The following is a 17,295-nucleotide window of genomic DNA, read 5'->3' on the forward strand; positions in this document are numbered from 1 at the left end:
CCCCAGAAATGTACCAACAAATAATGAGTGACCAGTTGATCGGAATACAAGGGGTTGTGGTATACATGGATGATGTTCTGGTCACTGGCTGCACAAAAGAAGAACACGATGAACGACTCCAACACGTTCTCACGATTATACAGAACGCTAGGCTGAAGCTCAACCGAGACAAGAGCAAATTAGCTCAGAGAAAGGTTGACTTCCTTGGCATGAAGCTGGACAAGGACGGCATCCATCCAAACCCTGCAAAGATAGCAGCTATCATACAGATGGTCCACCAACTAACAACGCCGAAGTGAAACGACTAATGGGCATGGTGAATTGGTTGGCCAGGTTCATTCCTCATGTATCTTCAGTTGCTGCACCAATTAATGACCTACTTAAGAGTGATGTCAGCTGGATGTGGGGACCACACCAGCAATCAGCCTTCCGCAGGTTGAAGACGCTCCTGACGTCAGCACCTCCCTTGCATTTTATGATGCCGCTAAGCCGACGATTGTCAGTGCTGATGCTAGTGAATACGGCTTTTGCGGCTGTATTCTACAGCAACAAGAAGACTGAGAGTGGAAACCTGTGGCATATTGCTCACGAAGTCTTACCAAAGCAGAACGCTAGTACGCCCAGATAGAAAAAGAGCTGTTGGCCTCGGTGTGGACATGAGAAAGGTTCTACGTGTACCTGAGAGGCCTCCATTTCACAATTCAGACAGACCATAAGCCGCTTGTTCCACTCATCAACAACAAAGACCTGTGTGATACACCACTGAGGTGTAAACGACTCCTCATGCGCCTCATGAAGTACAACTGCACCGCTGTGTATGTACCTGGCAAACACCTTGTAGTGGCCGATACCATGTCTCGTGTCCCACTGACTTCACCGGTTACTGAATGTGACAACCTTTCCGATGAAGTAGAAGTTCACGTCTATATGGTGACAAACCATTGGCCAGTTTCCCAGGGAAAATTGGAGGAGATCACACGAGAAATTGCCCTTGATCCTGTGCTCAAGCAAGTTACACCATATGTAACTAGTGGTTGGCCAAAGTACTCCAAGGACGTGGAGTCTTCAACAGTGAGGCTGTACTGGGATAAACAGGAACACTTAAGTCACTTCAAGGGGCTTCTCACCTATGGAGACCGTATTGTCATCCCAGCCAAGATGCAACAAGAGATGCTCTCCAGAATCCAAGGCGGTCACCAGGGAATTTCCAAGTGCAGAGCACGAGCTGCCCAAGCTGTTTGGTGGCCAGATATTGGGACCGATATTGCCCAATACGTAGAGAGATGTTCCTACTGTCAGTCCAGGCAGTCAGCACAACGTGCAGCACCCTTGATCTCCACCCCACTTCCAGACAGACCTTGGCAACGACTCGCTTGTGACCTAGCAGAAGTCAATGGTAGACACTACCTAGTGTTGGTGGACCACTACTCCAGATGGATAGAGGTACAGCACCTCCACAAACTCACAGCATTGGCAGTTATCAATTTTTTGAAAACTGCTTTTGCCAGATTTGGGGTGCCAGAGGTCATAATCACAGATAATGGCCCCCAATTCCTCACCGAGTTTGACGACTTCGCCAGAGAATACGACATTCAGCACCATACTTCCAGCCCTAATTACCCCCAGTCAAATGGGATGGTGGAGAAAGCAGTGCACATCGCTAAAAAGATGCTCCTGCAACCTGATCCACTCCAAGCACTGCTTTCTTACAGATCCACACCAATTCCAGGCCTCAATCAAAGTCCTGCACGCCTACTCATGGGACGAGAGCTACGTACCACACTGCCAACCCTTCCTCACAATCTTCGACCCAAGATCGTCAACTCACATCAGTTAAAAGCTATCAACACGCATCAGAAGGCCAAGAGTGAGTCGTACTCCAACCAGAAGCACGGTGCCAGACAGCTGTGTGAGCTGAACCCAGGTGATCCAGTGCGTATCCGTAACAAATCACACTTGAGTCCGGTGGCAGAGGTGGTACGAAAGGCAAGTCTTCCTCGCTCATACATCGTGAACATCCAGGGTGTGGAGTATCGACGTAACCGTCGCCACCTGCTGCTTATTCCAGACCCGGAGCCAGTCCTGGAGGATCAAACACCACCAGACCACATCAACCAAAAGCATGCCAGACCAGCAATAGACAGACCTCATCGCACAACGAAAACCCCACAGTGGCACGAGGACTATGTGATGTACTAAACTCGGAACCGTATCACTAAACTCAAAACATCCGACTTGAACTTTGAGGACCTTTTATTTAAATTCATCGCAAATCTGGACATTGGACTGACTTTATGTTTCAACAATTTCATTTAGTTTTAGAACAAAATAAACCTTAATTTTGGATTTAACAGAATAGGACTTGGAGAAGTGATACATGTTTTTTGTTTCATTCTAACATTTCAACAGCCTAGGGCATTGAGTAAGACACAAAGTTTTGGAGAATTCAATTAGTCTTTAACTCCAACATTTCTCAGCTTTAACCTTAATGTCTCATTTTGAAAGAACAGTTTACTATGTGATTGTTGTTTCTGTGCTTAACAAGTTTTATTTATTCACAGTTTTTAGAGGATGGGTGATGTGTACCCAGGCACCAACTACACGTTTTATATTAAAACAGTGTCTGCAGGGTGAATAAAGAAAAACAAGATGGCAGCCCCCATGAAAAGCTAAACCAACGTTTGGTGAGTCAGTTCCTTTTGTCCCATTTACTGGGTAGAAAGAACCCATAAATACAAGAATGTGTATAGGGATTGGACATGTTGGGGGGTACCCCTCAGTCTCATTTCTTGCTGGGTATAACATAATGTAGACAGAAACTTGCGATGCATGCGATTGAGTTAACGTCACACACAGTTGAAGACTCTCTTTCCCCGCTTCAGGTACTTGGTGGCGCAGTGCATAACACAAAATATATCTTGAGAATGACGTTGGCAAGTTACATTATTTGAACGACATCGAAAATGATAACAAATACAGGAATTTTTTTTCGGCAGCAGTTGAAACAAATTTATGTAGGCCCTACAGAACTCAGAACTGTGTATGGTTTGGGTCCGACGTCCTCTCCCACGTAGGCCTATGTAGGCCTGAGGCTAAGTTGCTACTACGCAATAGGCCTACTACAAACTGTTACCAGTGTTAGGGTACATATTTCCAAATAAGTCACTCGGGAGACATTTTGTGGTAAATTTTTCAACATTAGGGAGACATCGGTCATTAGGGAGACATTTCAATTTTGGACATTTCAGTGTCTCCCTAATGCTCCAACTACGAAAAGGAGGAAAATGTTTACCGTCCACATTTTGAGAGATGATTAGGGTCTGAAAGGAAAACGTGCAAAGTTTGGTTAAGATCGGATCAGGGAATATTGAATTGTGGGACGGTAAAGTTTGAAAAGGGTTGTGCACGCTCCTATGGGAATGTCTCCATCTTTGGTAATTATAACTATTACTACATATGTAGCCTACATGTATCACATCATGTAGATTCCCCCTCTAGGCTCTATGACATGATATTTTCCTAGCTGGGCCCTAGACCTATAACGTGGGGGTCTAGAAGCAACGTTAGGCCTAGCCCCCCTTAAATCTAAACTGCAAGATTGTCACACTTTGAATCCTAATATATTCCGAAATGAAAATGACTCGACAATTTTACTTACACCGGCATATTCCTCAGAGTTTGGACTTTGATTCGAGCACCCTAAAGCTTTCCAAAACCGTATATTTTCCGATGTAAGCCGCCTTGAAAAAAAAACAGCCTGTAGTTTTACAAGGTGACCACGGGTGGCGCCATTTTCAAAAACGAAAGCAGCACTTCTTGCGTCGGATTTCAAGGCACCCGCCGTACCCGACAGGCGCTCTAGTAACGTTGTACCATACGAAACTGGTTCCCTGTTATACCTTGCGTGACAAACGAACAAGGAACCGGTGAAATTGGATAACATAAACATGCATTACTGTTTCATGCTACTCCACATGCACACACGTTGCTGTTGACGGACTGCACGCTGGCAAAGTGCGCGCGCAAATTATTACTAAGCAATACTGTGACACATGAATTATGCATCTCCGCACCTGTCGGGTGCCCTGACTTCAAACGAACGAAGACCCGTTTTCGTTTTTCAAAATGGCGCCGCCCGTGGTCGACATGTAATACTACAGGCCGGGTTTTTCAAGGCGCCATACATCGGAAAATTTACGATTTTGGAAAGCTTTAGGGTGCTCGTATAAAAGTCCAAGCTCTGAGGAATACGCCAGTGTACGTAAAATTGTCGAGTCATTCTCAATTCAGAAGATATTAGGATTCAAAGTTTGCGACAATCCTGCAGTTTGGATTTCAGGCATGTCAGGCATTTAAGACGTGCCTTGAAGTGGGGCTGTGGTGGCGACTGATAAGAGACAGATTGTAAAATAGAGTCGCTACAGCCCTATTTGTGGGGCTATGTTAGACATGGAACTTAGTAAGTTAGGATAGGAAAGCAACCCTCATTTTTTTCTGTTTTCTATTTTTGTAGCATTTCTTTACTCATGTCACATTTGTGAGGTATGTCGCTATTTCAGTATTTGCTTTTTATATAAAGGCTTTTTCTTATAGTTTTTAACACAGTGGCTATTGTAACGGACGATTAGAGAGATTTTTTGTGTACTTTCTTGCACCAGGCAGTTGCATTGAAAGCAGAAACCAGACCAGCCTATAACAAATGGATCTGTGACCTTTTTCCCTTCAAAAAATATCTGGTTCATGAATCCACATGTACATGTAGGCCCAGGCCTACCAAAACAGAAAAGAAAAGCATATACATGTATAAAAAAATTAAGCATGCAATCTGATTGAAAAAATAAATTAACTAAACTAGGAAAAACAAATGGGGAAAAAAATTTCACAATAGGTGGATTCAGTCCTAGCATGTCGGAAATGCTTGCGCATACCTACAAGTACATGTATTCTGCCACCACAAGGCCCCTTCTAGCCTTTTAGAGCTTGAGGCATGGCTAACACAAGAGGAAGGGGCTATTTGGTTTGGGTAAAGTCTGTTGTATTTGCTCCAGATTTACCCATTTCAGTAGCGCTGAAGTAAAGCTACTGGCAATAAATGGTGGTTCATGTAATGAGAAGTCATGGAAATCAGATAGATTGGCAGCACACAATGCCATAACTAAAAAAAATTGAAGTCATGTTACAGTCACCGTAATAATAGCCACTTCATAGTTTTCATTATTTCTTCTTTAATGGAGCTCTTTTCAAGCTTTTACGTGTAGTTAGAGGTTCTAAGTTAACGCATCCTCATTGGGCAATAGTTTCGTATCACTGGGAGACGTACATGTACATGTATGTTCGAGTAAACCTTTTGTGCATAACAAAAACAGCCTCCACGGAGTTGCCAAGCAACACATATTTAACCTCTGTTGCCACCAGGCTATCTAGATTGGTACCAGGCTATCTACATGTAGATTGGCAACCAGAATTACATGAATTAAAAACCATAACTGCAGTGGCACAATGCTTGTATACAGGAAGGTGTGCTTGCAATACATGACTCTTTGATCAATCACGTCAATAGAATATTGGAATATGCCAAACACTGAACATGCCAAGAGTATGCACATGTCAAATTAAATGCAGTGCCACCACATTTATGGCATCTCTTTGGATCAGTCTGTAAGGGCTTATATGCACTGGTGGTGTATGTACATGTACATGTAGGTTCCATCTCATGCCTACAGAATGGTAAGCTGACACAGTGTGTGACTGCCATGTTTTAAATTCTCACCCTCCAAGATATTTCACCAAACCACATTTTCACACCTTGCACTACAAGTAGCTCCTCTACTGTTCTGGTTTTGCATCTAGAAGAGCACAGCAGTTTTCAACAGTTCTCTTGATACTGTACATGTACGTATGCTTTTGTTGCTTAAACTCCTTGTTCATGTACCCCTTTACCTCCCCACCCCCGGCAGTGCCTTGACGCTGAGTGTGAATGTTAGGGTGTACCTCACTGTGTAGTGTGTAGAACATATTGACGTGTATTGGTTGTCACACGAGCGTGAGTGGAACACAAAATAATGTAGCATAATGCACTACATTATTCTGTGTTCCACAAGCCCGAGCATGAAAACAAATTTGTCTTCAAGCAAATTTGATGCGCGGTATACATGTACATGTAAATGTTATAGGGACCTACATGTATTTATACGTGCAAGCACGCCCCATTTAAATTTGTACATGTATGTAACTGCTTTAGCATAAAATCAGCATAGTGCGTTGAGTTGAAACAGCGCATTACCTGGGGTTTGACATGGACCGTGCAACATAGTTACACACACAATAATAATAATAATAACAATAGCTGATTCTTATAGTGCACATATCCATCACAACTGACGCTCAAGGCGCAGTATTATCATTATCCCTGCAAATTGGGCTCACAGCAATTGAACATTCCTGAAACCATCTCAGTTCCTTTGGGAGTATTCTAGCTGATGCTGCCCTAAGAGGCGCACACGGCTAACATCTACCAAATCTGCCCTCACAGGTACCCATGTACATGTATGTCACACTTTTGTTGACATGGATGAACCAAAACAAAAACTGAGAAAATTTCAAGTTTGCCTGATGAAGACAAAATAGATTGTGCAGTGTGCATGTGTGCATCAGTACCGGTACATGAAGCTAACGTGCACATTGTCCTTGGTGGAACAATGCCTTATTTGTTTGTTACTTTGTATTTTTTGTTTATCAGTCCATTTTTATTTATTACCGGTATTGACTGTCATTGAACAACCTTACCCAACAGAGGCAGACCAATCCCACCCGATGGAGGCAGACCTCCTTGGGAAAAGACCGGAGCCAGAGGGAGGCCTGACAGTCAACCAGGACTACCTGCGAGCACTTAGTGAAATGGGCATACCAGAACCCATGGCAGAAAAGGTACATGTAACTCATTGGTTTTTATTTGAGAGTCAACTGAGAAAAGGTGAGTGGTAAATGATCTGAAAGTTCCATTTACATGCATAAGGAGCAGTTTCTCTTTTACTAAATACATGTAACTTCACTGACAGGGTCACAAGATTTAAGCTGTCCCATACTTGATCTTGGAATACATGTGTGGTGTTTTATTACTCTTTCTTTGTGCTTCATGCATTGGCTTGCATGCATTGAGCCACTCAAAAGGAAAGGTCAAACATTTTTGGCTAGCCTGTCTTAGAAATATGGGCTTTTTGAGAGACCAGTGTATCAAGTTTTCTTTAAAAATTTCATAATGATGAAGGGAACTTACAGGAAGAGCTTTTAAAGGTTCACAAGAAAAGACATGGAGACAAAATCAGAGGAAATGTCATTGGGGCAGGTTCTACCCTTTGGCTTTTTTAGGGCTAAAACAAAAAAAATTATCAACACCCCTTTTAAAAAAATAGAAACAAAACAAAAATACATAAACAGGAATCTGAATCTACGAATGTGACATTTTCAAGAAATAGTTTTTAAAATAAGTTGTTGTTGGGCAAGATCAGTTGATCAGCACAATCAGTTTATTCCGTTTGAAATCTGACAATGCTTCTCTATTTCATAACAGTTTTCCACAGCAATTTTTAGATAGAAAGTCTTATTGGCTGTTGGTAGAATTATCAGCAAATTTTGCAGTAAAACCTTGCACAAAGATAGAGAGATCAGGCAGATTGAGCAATTCCCCTTGGCATGTTGGACTTTGACAGCTTCCACCAGGGATACCTGTAAGATTAGTTTTGAGTTGTCAGCGCCAATCTCTCAGGGTGCCAGACAGGTATGTTTTGAAAATGCTGTTGCTGATTTGGTAGCAGTACATTACATGTAGTTGTCACTTTCATCTCATGCTGGCAGGCACTCCTAATGACCGGTGGCCACTCGGTGGAGGCAGCAGCCACCTGGTACTTTGATTGTCCTGATGACTTGATGGATGAACCTAAAGTTGCAGATCAAGAGGAGCTTCTTCGGCTTGCGGGGGAAGTTGAAACAAATTGGACTGGGAAGAAAGTAAATACAGCTTTTATTCCTCTGTGAAACTTGCCCATGGGCTTGTCCCTGAAGTGGACCAGTACTTCCATCTGCATTGAATAGTTTTGTTGCTTATTAAAGCTGGATGGGGTGGGGACCCTCTTGCAGATGTAGGTCCTTCATGAACCATGGCTATACACCAACTTTACAAATTAACCAAAAAAAATTGGCCCTTGGGGGATATGACAAAAGAAACCCCAAACCGCTGCCTAAATTTTCCTGGAGCCCCTCATTTTTGTTCTGACTCACTGACTGTAATATGGAGAGGATGCCTGTATGTGTATGAGGTTTAGGCATGTACAGGAAGTAGAAAAGAACCAATGTAGAAACCCAAACAAAAATGTTGAGTAGGATGAAGTATGTAAGGAGAATGTCAAATCTTGGCAGGTTTGAAACATTAGTTATTGAAAGCACCTGGCCAGCCAGACCAACAAACATTCTGGTATGAATTCAATCTGCTTGTGCAAAGTTTTCAAATTAATCTGAGTAGGTTCTGTCGTCCCTTCGAACATTCCTATCCTAACATACTCTGGTTTACAGGCCTTCTTCCATTACAGTGTAAGCAATGTGTCCATTGCCCAATGTAATAGAATACCTGCTAATTGTCAATGTGCCACCTTCTTGTCACTCCGCAGTCCCTTGCATTTCCATGCAATGCTGTACTGTGTGAGTGGTAACCTGAGACTTCCGAAGATGGTTGATGGGAAAAGATAACTTGTGCCTGGAAAGGTCGTTTTCTTATTGGGAATACTCTGATCGCTTTGGCATTGAGAGACAGTTGGGTAGGGTAATGACCTCTTTGTCACAAAGTGGCCACATTCTGTTGATGCCCACAAAATTTAAAAAGTGTATTCTATACATGCAAGGAGTTGTTTGTAGTTACTGCGTACAAAGAATACACTGATCTGTATGCATGTATGTAAGGTGCAGTACCACAGAGTTTTCTGAAATCTGCCCTGAAATAATCTACACATGTACCCATGTACAATGCATGCCTCTCTCTTGATTTTACCCACAGTGCTTTGATCAAATGCATTATTTTGTACATTTTATTCCAACAGCTGCCTACATGCACACATATGGTTGGAGGCTTATCAGGCCAATTGAAGATGATATTTGTTGTCAACGAAGAACTGAAAATGGGCAAAGGCAAGATAGCTGCACAGGTATGTGGAGTTTCATTGAATCATTTCCTTGTTCAGCTCGATCTTAGGTAATATAAGAGGATAATAAGAGCAGTATCGATATACATGTACATATCTTTACATCTTATATGAATACATACATGTATGGATCCCAACTAGCGGGTAACTGTTGTGTGACCCACTGTTGTGTGTGACCCACATACAAATACAGTAGCTTTATACATGTATGTTTACTCTTTGAAGGTTATAGTTCTTGTTAGTTACAATATGCTGCCAAAGAAATTAGGCAGCAATTTACAATTAGTGACTGCTTTGATGTACAATACAATGTTTTGCCACCCAAAAGGCTTTTAGCATCCCAGGTTTCACCTGAGCTGTTACATGTATGCATCCCTGAGGTATAAAAGAATTGTGTACCCAGTCACAGAGTCAATTATCGTTTGTTTGTTTATTGTTTTGTCTGTTTTTCACCTGAAGGGCTCAAATTTAACAGAAACAACAAGTATGGATCGGAAAGTTGGACAGAACACAATTAAGTTGATAGCAAGCATCTTGCTTGAAATATCTTTACATCTTGTATGAATACATTTTTGGAGGAAAATTTGCATACGTTTTTCTTCAGTCAAGTTCATCAGACGTCATGTAAAGGAACTTAAAGGCAGAAATGAACTTCACCGAACTTCAATGCCCCAATAGCTGATTGTATCGTAGTGGCAGTTCTATGGTGAATTTAGCAGAGGTACAACTGAGCAATCTGATTTAAAGCAGACCCCAGACTGTTGGGTATAGACAAGTCAATGATATCACAATGATGTCCACCAATGAAGTTTGCATGCATTTTTGTCGCCCGGTCATGTGATTTCCTCTCCCAATAAAGATACAGTCTTTAAGACAGTGTAACAACACCTATATGGGTTCATCATCATGTGAACAATAGTTTCTTTAGTCAACAGGTGGTGTAAATTGCACTTGAAGCTTTGTGTTATTTGAGACACACTAGTCCAGAATTTTCACCCATTTGGTTCATCAGTTCCTTCTTTGTTCAGGCTGATTTCTGCACAGATTTTTCTTTAGAAGTTACACTCTTACCATAAATGGTAATAACATTACCACCTCCTAGCCACATGTACCCATACTTTGTGCTTATCCCTATTTTACCACTGCTTTCAAAAACCCTTGACCTTTTTCTGGGAATTCCTTTTTCAGCTGATGCTTTCATGGTTTCTTTGCAGGTAGCCCATGCATGCCTAGGGCTCTACCGCACACTGCAACAACATGAAGCCAGTTATGGACAGCACATGGTGCAGTGGGAGAAGCAGGGGTAAGAGTCAACTTCTAAATATGGATATTCCACTTGCTACACGTACAATTTGAAGGTTGTATCGGAGAATTGAAATAAGCACGGTAGGTTTAATAGTGTGCGGCAGTGGTAACATGATATCTTTATTGATATCTCTCTCTCCTCCTCTCTACCGCGTAGAGAGAGATGCAAAAGATGCAGGTGCTAACAAATACATGTTTAACCTTTTGCACAGCATTTCTTGAATCACTTCAAGATTAGATTCTTCTACCCTAGTACCAGAAGAAAGACCTATTGGCATAAAGGAAGACAGTATTCCAAGTACCTTTGTCAGACCCGCCAACTAGAATGATTTTGGCGTATTTTGTACTAAAAATTGATGAAAATACGCCCACACGTTTTTTCACCATAAAATACGGATTTCGATAATTTTGACATGGACAGAAAAAAAAGAGGGCGCTGTGTGAAATCTAAGCTAAAATAGCTAAAGCAGCTGCGAGCAAGACTTAGCCACATGTCACACGGTTCAATATCGCGAACTCGTAAAGTAGAGCGTTCTTGATTAGTGTAAATGATGTACACATGCCCCTGGTAGTGCACTTATCAACCAATCGGAACGTTGCATACCAAACCGATCGGCATGCATTGTAGAGTGTACGTTCGTGTGCATGCAAAAAAATTTCCCGACGTACTGCACTTTGTGTAGTTCTGATTCCAGTATCGCGCATACATTGGCATAGTGGGAGTTATGATGTATCTTGCCATGTCAAAAGCAGTAAACACAGGTCGTGCTATTTAGCGTCAACAAACGTCAAAAAAATGTCGACTAAATATTCAAGCATTTTTATACAGGTATTATATATTTACAAAATTCATACGGTTCCTACATATATTCAATGTATCATATTATCAAAACTTATATTTGAAGGTGGAAATTTGAGTGACAACTTTGGGCCTGCTCGTGCAGCCTGATTGGCTGCCATCTTGTTTTCGCTTGGACGGTAGAGTAAACAAGGATGGCGACTTCCATACTTCGCGAAAAAGTTTCGTTTTTCTGCGTGAATCTGAAAGCGAATTCAGAGTTTCTTTTTACACAGTGGGAGGTCTTAGAGTCTCTAAGATAAAAGTACTTTTAAATCCTCGGAGGGTATTTTCAAGTTGTTGACGCTAGTTCAAGTACTACAGTGTAGTTGTATGTGTTGACACTAGATACCATGACCAGCAAACACTGCGACATCACTGAAACGAAGAATGCGACCCACAGCACTGCAGTCCTGTCAGACTCTCTCACAAACAAAATATATACCCAAGCCACAGCCAGGCCCTGGCAGCAACGTGCACACCAAAGTGAACTGTTGCGTAAATGCAAGAAAGCAACTGCTGCGAGCAACACCAGGAAATTATAAGGTCCATTTAAACCTGCACAAGTAAAGTATTAAAGTTCAAATAGTATGTAGTCAAGCAAAAATACTTGTAAGCTTGTCTTTCCTGTTTGTTTGGGAAAATACCCATTTTTATTGAAAAATACTCAGTTTGGAACCTCCGAATACACTTCTAAAGGTTCTAAAGGTTGGCAGGTCTGTTGTGTATGCTCTTGTCCCCTGGCTACAGTTGGTGATTTTTTTTAATAAACAAAAATCCTATTTTAAAATTTCAATCAGAAAAAAAATAAAATAAAAACCGTTGATATAAAGTAACAACATTTTTGAAAAAAAATTAAATCGATGTTTCACCTCAATGAGATTCAAATTGGCCAATCCTGAACCATGTGACCAGCACATTTTTGGAAGGCAAACTACACTGTACGTGTAGAAAGAAAATCTCAGGATAAGGACTTTTCCGTACAAGATAACCTCATTATTATTGTGTCAGTTTCATTACTACACTTACTCCTGCCAAAGGCAAACATCCTGTTTGCCAAATTTTTGTGACTGTTTTTTCAGCTTTTAAATGTCTAAATGGACTTTTGTTGGAAAGTGTTTTTTTGTCTTTATCCTACAATTGGGATGCACTTGTAGTTAGAACTGGCTGACCAAGTGAACTTGAAAGGAGCTTGAATTGCACACAGCACCTAGTATATACATATTTTGACCTTCTATACAAACCCTATTGCTTGCTGAGAACGTGTTTCGCAGACATTCCGGCCCCTGTCATGCCAGTAGAGGCCTGGAGGAAATGGCAGACTGTTTTTATAAGCACCCAACTCCCCAGTAGTCGGCAGAAAAACACTTCCAGGAAAGTAATTATTGATTTTCGTTTTGTTGTTCCACAAGGTGCATTCAAGTACATGTGGTTGGGGTATATATACATGTATGCCTTTTTGTCCTTTTTCACTCATGTTTCCCATGCTTTTATTTTGTGCACATGGAATTTCAGGTTTTTGCTTTGTTTTTCTCCTTTTAGGGAATTTGTAGTAGACCTTAAAAGCATTTTAACAAGGCAACATTTCAAAAGGCATTGACCATTTTTTTCCCGCAATCACAAGCTTCTGTTCAAAATGTGTTTAGAAGTTGAGATTTAATTTTTTTAAAACATTTTATCGGTACAGCATACACTGTACAGTCAGCCTGTTTGAGCAATGTACATGTATGTTTGTCATGTCAAATTTAGTTGAACTGAGTACAAATTGTATTCTTAATGCTGTACAAACAGGGAGACAAGTATAGTACTGAGTGGATCAAATACCGAGCATCTCTTAGATTTACAGAGGAGGGCATCATTTGCATCCTTGCCTACTCATCTCACACAGGATGTAGGGAAAACAGAGGTACGTGAATGATCTTTTCCTTTTGACTTAATTGATACATTCAGTTGACAAGGAAACTACTGTAGGATTATTTTCAAAGTAAACATCTCACAGTTCAAAAGTACATGTACATACTTATTCCTTCTCTGGATGGATCAGAAATACACATGTAAACTCAAATGCAAGGGGCTTGTAACAGAAGAGGCACATTCCACAATGTATCATTAGAAAACGTTTGGCCTTCAATGTTTGTGCACCCAGTGGTATTCATTGTACATACATGTACATGTATAAACCTCAGAAGTTTCACTTTCTTTTGATTTGAATGAATGCAACGTGATTTAAGGATGAATCTATTTTCTTTGAAAATGTTCCATCATCTAGAGGGAAGGTCAGTTTGGGAGTTGGCTTTGACGAATTTCACCCAAACACATTGTAAGCGTACAGACTATATTCACGCACGTGTACACAGGGCATACGTTTGGTATCACATGTGCATGCATACATGTAACATCGATAATGTGCAGAACTATACCAGTGCCACTTGAAAGTTAAACAGTTTAAACAAAATAGATAGAGTCGACCTGAAATTCGACCTCTTTCGGTTTATTATTCCTCATAGAGATCTCTACCTGGCAAAAAGATAATGCAGTCTTATCACAGGTTGTTAAACAGAAAACTCTTTAGGAATAGTTAGATTTATGTTAAACTCAACTGACCCTGTTGCAACATTTTCCCTTAAGGTACCCTCTGGCGCTTGTACTGTCCTGTCCATCTTTGGGGATGCCAAATTATTGGATCAAATCACTGGAACTCTCAGTCTACTTTGACTTCTGCTGCTCCATTGAAATGCCTCTACAGTCATGAAGAAAAACCAGAACTCCCCATGACTTTATGCGTAGTCGGTCAACTGATGGCTGATAAGTGGTGTCTTACCTCTTTTGCCTTATTTTAACAGGCCTGTAAGTTATAACTAGGTTTAGCATACTGCATTCTCTTGTATCTTGCCCAACCGTGACCGCCTGGTCTCAGAACGAGGGCAGACAGCAGCCATGAAAATTTGGAAATTTGGCTGCTCTTCTACTGAAGATCACTTCTTAAAGCGGTGTTAGCCATGGCTCTGAGAATATGCAGGCATAGTACAGATGTGAAGACACGTTATTACACTGGTAAGGTCTTCATGACCAGGACGTGCTCTTCAGTGTTTGAGAAAACTTCAAAGGCTGTGGTATGTAAAGCTGTGTTGTTACACATATCCATAGGAAGGCTGGTTCCCGATGTGTTTGTGTTTTTACACAGAATAACTGCAACAAGTTGAAGCCGAGATACATGTGCCCATTTGGTTGGCAAGATGTCTCTAAAATGTACAAAATTAGATGGTAAAACACATAAAAACTACTGCAAAAGAAAAGCTAACCTGCCTATAATTTGTGCAGGGTGTTATTTTCTTGAGTGAATAAGAAACGGCTAATAGCTCACGCACTAAACACCACCTGCAGTTGTTAATGTAACATGTAGATATACGATATTTGTACCGTATCTGACTGAAAGTTGTATGTTTTAATGGCAAGGCAATATAATCTGTTGGTTGGATTTGGTTTGATGATAGAGTGAGGGAGAAGACTGGCATCCTTATCTGGTGATTGCACAGAATGTGTACCACTGGAGGGGGGCGAAGATGGTTGAAGTTAGTGGAAAAAATTTCAATGGGGTATTTATGAGAACATGTCATGTCTTTACATCAACACAGTTGAACTTGGACATTTCTTTTCCAAACATGTCGGCACCGGCACCTCATACAAATCTGATCTTTTCCCCTTCCACTTCTTTGAAGTCGTACAGTGACCAGATGCCATCTACTTTCACTGAGCACGACAGCAAATGTGGTATTGTTAAGGGTACCAACCAAGTGCAGCATATGATTCAAGATATGAGGCAAAGGGCTCCCCCCATTCTGTCTTCTTTTGGTGGATGGAATCCTTAGAATTCCTTTCAGATTTCAGAGGGGGGGGGTGCAGTAGGCACAAAAGCCTTAGGGTATACAGCTTGTGCATCATATCAGGGGGTCCCTCTTTCCCACATATCATGCTGGGCATCAAGTGCAGAGTAGCTAAAATATCAGGCCAGATTGCTTTTACAAGTATATCCTACAAGAGCAAGGTTATCATTTTTGATCTTGCCACACTCGGGTTTGTGGGCCTTGTGTTCACTCAGTTTGAGGTTTTAAAGTAACGTGCAAGATAATTATCAATTATCCTAGTTTTGACAGAGCTGTGACTTTATGTGATCATGGATACGATAAGATAAGTGGCATTTAAGCAAGTAGTCCTACAATAACACGTCCACACTTCAGGCGCACACATGCCATGTATTTAAAGCTACAAGCAAAGATTTAGGTCAGAGGATCAGCATGGATCGTGGAAGTTTACGTTGACTGGGGATTTTTGACTAAAAGGACCCGGCACTTATGACATAATTTTTACACTTCACAAATTTAGTACCATTTGAAAGAGAATCTGTAAAAGTAAAAAAAATCATCTCAATACATGTAGCTTGATTTTAAGTATATTTTGACAACTTTTATTATCGATAATAGCCATTTTGTGTGTGTCAATTTTTTTGTTGATGGAGGATATGTTCGTATTTCTAAATGTTCTACTGTAGCCATAGCAGCCATAAAAAGCAATATATGAAGATGACAATATGACTTCGTTAAAATGATTCAGATTACCTTAAACAAGGATCTGGAGGTTTCTTTTCCTTTGGTCCTCCAGCAGTATGATGATGTACATGTACACCAGTTAATCTGCAGCACACGTCACGTTGAACCATGAAGGATATCCAGGAAACTCTTGAGAAAGGTATGGAAGAACAAATTTAGCAAGTGCGCAAAAAAATTTCAACTCATGGCAAATTCATAAGAGTCACCTTTCTTGGTTGAAAGACACCGTACATGCCTTTAAACTTTAATATGTTTATACTGTTACCTTTCACTTAACGTTAAAAGGAAAAGCAACAGAATCTGCCGAAAACTTCGGTCGCAATGCTGAAGGAAAGCGGTGCCAGATATGCAATCGGTAATAATCGAACTTCATTCATGTATGAAGTGGTACATGTGCAAAAACAACTCCTTACTTGTTATTTATCACACTTTCCCACAACAATATATCTCGGAACATCGTTTTTGAAAAATTACAGTATAAGAACATAATTGATAATGCTGAATATAGGCCATGCAAGGTATGACTGCATAAAATGATAACAGTGAATGATAAGGGACATTTTTTGTTGAACCATCAAACCATCAAAGAACCATTACTTTTCATCGCCCTCTGTACTGCATTGACATTTTATTCTCTTTCCAAGTAGGAGTGGATTGGGACCACTGATGGGTACTCGTTTCTGGTTGAGTGGCTTAAAAATAACATAAATCTCGCAATGAGTTACTTAAAATTAATAAATACGTCTTATTCATTACTCAGTTTCTGGAGGATTCTTTTCCTTCTGCTGGTTGCTGTTCAGAGACATGCTGGCAGAAGTTACCTGGGACTTTAAAGCTAGTAGATGGCCGTTTTATAATCCTCAATTTGATTTCCGCTTTTTGTCACAGACCCCAGTGCATGACGTCGAGGGTGAGCTCTTCCATACATCCACGGTGCACTTCTTCAGCCAGATTAAGCTCCTTCAAAACAATGACATGACAGCTGCCTGAAGTTCTTGCTGACAGCTCAGGAACGTCTTGACCTTTTCTCACTGACTGCCTTGCCCCGTGAATATGAGCAAGGGTCGTGATGTGGGCTTTTTCCTTCCTAAAATATTCAAGTGCCTGGATGTGCTTTCTGAAAGTTGGTTTTGGCAGACACTTCACTTTTTTTTTACATCTTGAACAAAAGATCACCTTATTTTACTCAATAGGGAGTGGTTAGTGAAGATGTGCTGCCATAAACCTACTTGAAGAAAGACTTACACTGTTTCATTGTGAATCGGAGATTTGATAAACATTTGTAACATCAAACTTTTTCAAGCAGGGGTACACTGCAGAATAAAAGATGATCTGCCATAATGAATTCAGCTGT

General features: G+C 40.8%; 1 protein-coding gene across 10 annotated transcripts; it reads left to right on the plus strand.

Moving 5' to 3' along the window:
- Nucleotides 1-2,666: 2,666 nt before the first annotated feature.
- Nucleotides 2,667-17,286, plus strand: LOC110981628 (putative peptidyl-tRNA hydrolase 2). 10 transcript variants are annotated; one of them, XR_015425160.1, is made up of 10 exons: nucleotides 4,099-4,257; nucleotides 4,514-4,542; nucleotides 5,779-5,892; nucleotides 6,794-6,927; nucleotides 7,855-8,007; nucleotides 9,090-9,194; nucleotides 10,406-10,494; nucleotides 13,126-13,240; nucleotides 13,963-16,080; nucleotides 16,830-17,286. XR_015425160.1 is itself a non-coding variant. In XM_087136501.1 (7 exons), exons 1-7 carry the CDS (start codon nucleotides 4,441-4,443, stop codon nucleotides 14,047-14,049), a joined length of 702 nt encoding a protein of 233 aa, XP_086992627.1. In that variant the 5' UTR covers nucleotides 4,264-4,440; the 3' UTR covers nucleotides 14,050-16,696. The 10 variants fall into 10 exon arrangements, 1 of the variants encoding a protein (XP_086992627.1); XR_015425162.1 differs by lacking the exons at nucleotides 4,099-4,257; nucleotides 4,514-4,542 and adding an exon at nucleotides 2,667-2,684; XR_015425164.1 differs by lacking the exon at nucleotides 5,779-5,892.
- Nucleotides 17,287-17,295: the final 9 nt, after the last annotated feature.

The sequence above is a fragment of the Acanthaster planci genome, linkage group LG05 (genome assembly GCF_054643075.1).
Source record: "Acanthaster planci isolate LZ-2023a linkage group LG05, COTS_SCS, whole genome shotgun sequence".
NCBI lineage: Eukaryota > Metazoa > Echinodermata > Asteroidea > Valvatida > Acanthasteridae > Acanthaster > Acanthaster planci.

Coding starts and splice junctions, on each gene's coding strand:
- LOC110981628 (XM_087136501.1), top strand. Junction 6,928..7,854: donor CAGAACCCATGGCAGAAAAG/GTACATGTAACT, acceptor TCATGCTGGCAG/GCACTCCTAATGACCGGTGG. Junction 10,495..13,125: donor GTGCAGTGGGAGAAGCAGGG/GTAAGAGTCAAC, acceptor CTGTACAAACAG/GGAGACAAGTATAGTACTGA.